A 4,858-nucleotide genomic window follows, 5' to 3' on the forward strand; every position below is an offset into this window, starting at 1 on the left:
TTGCGCAGTGGAGAGCTGTAGACGTGCCACGTCAGGCCCAGAACGGTATTGCAGGGCGAGAGGCGCAGGGTGGGGGGTGCGGGTGCACTCAGCGTGGGCGAGCAGCACTCAGAGGCCGAACTATTAGAATTTGCATAGTAAATATAAAAACTTATAAAGTTCCATCCAATTTTTAACCATTCTCGCCTCCAATTAACACTACTTTTATCGTACACCACTATAGTAGCCGGTTTTTTGCACCCCTCCACCCCTCCACCCTCTAACCCCTTACACTGTAACCTTATGTTTTTTTTTTTCTTATGTCGGAATATTAGCCGTCGGTAAGTGAGATCTCTACTGCGAGAAGTCATTTACCGCCGTTGCCCGGGATGCACCAGGCCCCAGCCATTGTCAGCCACCGTTCCCGCCGGACGTATCCGCACCAGGACAAGTGACCATACAATGAACTAGGGCGCACTTGGAGGTTTTCCGACCCAGCACCCCACCCCACCCCAGTGTATTGTAAACACGCTGAATATTTGTGCACTCGATCGAACAATATCAGAGATTAATTGTATATTTATAATTCATAGAATAATTTACATTTAATCGCAGAGATACACTCGATTAGCCAAGCGAGAAAGGAAGAGAACGAATCAACGACAATCCTAGTTACATTCTTTACCAGATCATAGACCAAAAGAAACTGAGACCTACCTATTGGGAATGAATTATGAGCGATTGAATTGAATATAAAAATGAGATTTGGACATGTTGAAGCATATAATATTGCTTAAACAGAATCTCTTCGACCCATATTATAAATTGAACCTATAGTCCTTTACTTCTTTTGTTTCCTCCTTTTATGAAATTATTATTTATTCAATTACAATTTATTTAATATAACATTTACCTAATTATTTTTGAATGAAAGGATGTTTCAGGCAATCCAAAATAGACATCCTCTGATGCGCATCGTATACTAAAAGCCTCTCTAAGAAATCTTTCAGTTGGCGCAATTTCCTATCATCTTGTGAACTTAAATAATTTGCCGATTTTTTAAGTGCACTGTATAAATCTTTAGTGGCACGAGTGTTACGTATTTCAATTACTCTTTCCCTACCGGTCAATTCGTCTTTTTTATGAAGAAGAAAATTATTATTGTAGTTGAAATGTTGATTTTTAAATTTACCATTTCTTATCAATTTAGCTGAAAATTCACCTTTGTAGTCCATAAAACATTTCAACATTTCATTATTAGAGTTTCCAGTAAATAATATTTTTCCAGTTGCCATTTCGAAAACAGTACATGCGGCTGACCAGATATCCACGCCATGTTTGTACGGTATTCCTAAAATTATTTCCGGCGCCCTATAAAATCTGGACACCAGATATGGCGTGGCGTCATTATCTTCTACTTTTGATGCTGAACCAAAGTCGGACAATTTTAAAGTATTTTTCTTTTCGTTCACAAGTATGTTGTCTGGTTTTATATCCGCATGTATAATACCAAGTTTCTCTAAAAGTTGCAAAGCTAACATTAGTTGGCTACTGTAGATCATCAACACTTTCATATCGAGACCATATTTGCCGTATTTTTTTATAACACCTCGCATGTCCATGTGTAAAGATTCCAACACTAAACAAAGATGTCCTTTGTGCATAAATTGCCTAATAAACTTCACACAATGATATCTATTATTTATATCTGCGTCGTTGATTTCTTTTAAAAATGACGATTCTTTTAGACCACTTTTATAAGTGAGATCGTTATTTCTTATTATTTTTATAGCAACATCTTCGTTGCCATTTTTATTATCGCGTGCACGTACGACGCTTGCAAATACACCTTGACCTAATATACGTTTTATTGTATATCTACTGTCAATAATGTTTCCAACACGCGTGTTATAATATCCTTCTGAATCGTCCCAGTTGTCGATCAATTGTGGATTGTATTCATTGTCTTGTGTCACGTGTTCAGAAACATTAATTGGGGCGAAATCGTCGTCCTCCGAAAACATATCTCTCTTTATTCGAGGTGACTGTATTCGATTAACAATTTTATCATTGCCACTGGCGCTTTCGACAATATTTTCGTCTTTTTTGGCACTTTCACATTTGTCATCGTGTGACGATGTAACAAATTTTTCCAAAATTTGTCTGCGATGTTTTCTACTTTGTTCTATGATGGTTTCTTCATTTTCTGAATCTATAAGGTCACAAGATGTGTTTACAATATTTTCGTTATCCACTTTTTTATGAGTGTCGTCTTTTTTTGGTCACTGTTATGTTTTCGTTTGTACTTTGAGACTGTATAGTCTCTTGATCTATCATATTTGTCGAAATATTTGTGTGATTTTTCTTTGGTTTCCCAACAATGTTTAGAATTGCACTTTGACATTTGGTAATACGCCATGTCTTTAGCAAATTAGACAAAATATTGCAAGTGTTGTTTGAAAAGTAAAAGTTTGACAGTGGTAAAATACACTGTTAGTAACCACTGCAGAACAAATAAACACTGTTCAGTACAAATTGCGTAAACAATATACGAGTATACTGTAGGAATACGAGAACACTTTAGGTTACACGATAACCGGCGACTGGTGACGGGTAGCTAAGCTAAGCGCACAAAACGCACGACCGTTCACTAAGAGCACTCTCGTACGAATGCCGGACTGCATAGAGACGTGCGAGCTCGACTTACTGACTCGAGTTGAATTCTCTCTAACTCGTGTTTCGGCCGGCGGTGAAAGGACGAATGGATGAGTAATTCGATCCTGTCCACGAAGTTTAGCAATGATAATTATTCTAACAGAGAATCGGAAGGAGATAGAAGAACAAATGTGTAAAAGAAGTAATTTGTAACAGATCGTACGCTTAGTTTCTTACTACAAACTCGAGTTAAATCGAATAGTGTTTTTTTTTTTTTTTTTTTTTTTTTTCTTTTCCGAGATGGCCATCTCTCTGACAGCGAGCGCCGACGACGACGCGATTCGTTAATCCGAATGATTTTGTTATTCGAATAATTAGTCATTACTAATTTTGTAATTCGACTACTAAATTAGTAATATGCTAATTTTCGCATTCGAATGATTTTACTAATTATTAACTAATTACAACAAAGTTCCTTTCCGTAAAGTTTTTATAGTTAATTTTCGTCTTTTTTTTTGTTTAAAATCGTGTATGTAATAATATATAATATTATGTCATAATATGAAGAAATGATAATATTTTATAATAAAATATTATGAAATACCAAAAACGAGCAATGTAATATTTATATTATAATAAAATTCTAATGCTACGTGCGGATTCAGCTATATAAGGCATCGTCATTATCGTACGACAGATACCTACGAAGAAGCCGCGCCGCCTGTAAAGCTGGCTTACATTTGTATCGTTAACGTGTGTTGGTTCTCCGTTCTGCGGCTATTCATGTTTGCTGGATTGGCCACATCCAATATAGCTAATACCAGATACACATAATGATGATGGGTAGGACTTACTTATATTGTGTTAATAACGATTGTCGATTATATCCGTAGTTATATATAGTTGACTAATGATGACACAAATGACTACGCAAGTAATCGACTATTGTTACAATCAAATAAAGATCGTTAGTTGGATTAAGAAATGAATGAATGAAAATGAAGAAAAAAAAAACTATTATTGTTGGTAATATAGACTCTATCTAGGTATCTATCTATTTAGGCAAGTATATTCATTATTTCTTAGCAGAAAAAAAATACTGATTCCACTTCTTATTGTACGTATACTGTTCGCTGGTAATTAATGCTCCACTCAAGGTTTGCTTAAAGAGAACTTTTACTTAATAATAAATAAAAGATGATCTAAAAACGTAGTCTATTATTTTTAGGTTATTTTTTTAAAGTAATAGTAGAAAAATTGTAAACAAATAATTTCATCGGAAAGTCACATTATGTGTTTTCCCCTTTATATAAAAAGAATACTGTGAAATACACACTTTTATTAAACATTTATAAAGTATGTCATACCTGTAGAAATATTTTTAGAAAAATAAAGAATCCCCACTATTTTGCAATTATTTAATTAATTTTTGGTTATTTTCATTTAATAGAGCCTGATTCCTTCTTATTGCCAGAATCCATATGATACATGACTTACGGGACATTCTGTATACTCAAAGGGAAAAAATCCGCATTTCATATAAGCCACATAAAATGACTTGGTTAGGAATATATAACTAATCTACACAAAATTCTCCTTTTTCTCACTATGTTGGCTAGATTGATGTTCAGAATAGAAACCATTATATGATATCATAGTTAGATAGTTTATTCATATTAATAATGATGTGATGATAGAAACGTATACATTTTCTGTTAAATTGCATGTTCCGAAGAAAATTTGTTAGCAAAAATAAAACAAAGAATAACATTCTTAAATATCTTTATAAAATATATATCTGTATAAGTTAACACAATATTATCTTTAGATCCTAATTTCATAATATTGTTGATACTAAACACAAGTTTTTAACAGTTCCTGTAATATATGGTCAATTTTCAGAGTAGACTTCATAATAGTGTCAATATTAGTTATATATGTAATTCCCACGTCAAAATAAAAAGAAATATGAAATACAAAGTCAAAATTGTTCTACGAGTGGTTTAGATGGTGACCATTTGCATCGCATTACTAACAACAATACTGTCAGTATTGTTGTTACTTAAATTTCATTATTCAACTAAACTTTGGCATGATATTTTCTGACCAACTCCATACATTAAAAGTTAGTATGGAAGTTACGTATGACTAGACCGAGTATAACGTACAATGTACTCAGGGTAACATAGATTTCTACAAAAATGTCATTTCAAGAACGATGTTC

At 33.8% G+C, this 4,858-nt stretch overlaps 1 protein-coding gene across 1 annotated transcript; it reads right to left on the reverse strand.

The window, feature by feature from the left end:
- Positions 1-515: 515 nt before the first annotated feature.
- LOC113521842 (serine/threonine-protein kinase PRP4 homolog) lies at positions 516-2,261 on the reverse strand. The gene has a single exon (XM_052899897.1). The coding sequence runs from the start codon at positions 2,001-2,003 to the stop codon at positions 897-899; it is 1,107 nt and encodes a 368-aa protein (XP_052755857.1). The 5' UTR covers positions 2,004-2,261; the 3' UTR covers positions 516-896.
- Between the last annotated feature and the right edge of the window lie 2,597 nt (positions 2,262-4,858).

This window comes from Galleria mellonella, unplaced genomic scaffold (assembly GCF_026898425.1).
Source record: "Galleria mellonella isolate WM207_F2 unplaced genomic scaffold, CSIRO_AGI_GalMel_v1 utg63, whole genome shotgun sequence".
Taxonomy (NCBI): Eukaryota; Metazoa; Arthropoda; class Insecta; order Lepidoptera; family Pyralidae; genus Galleria; species Galleria mellonella.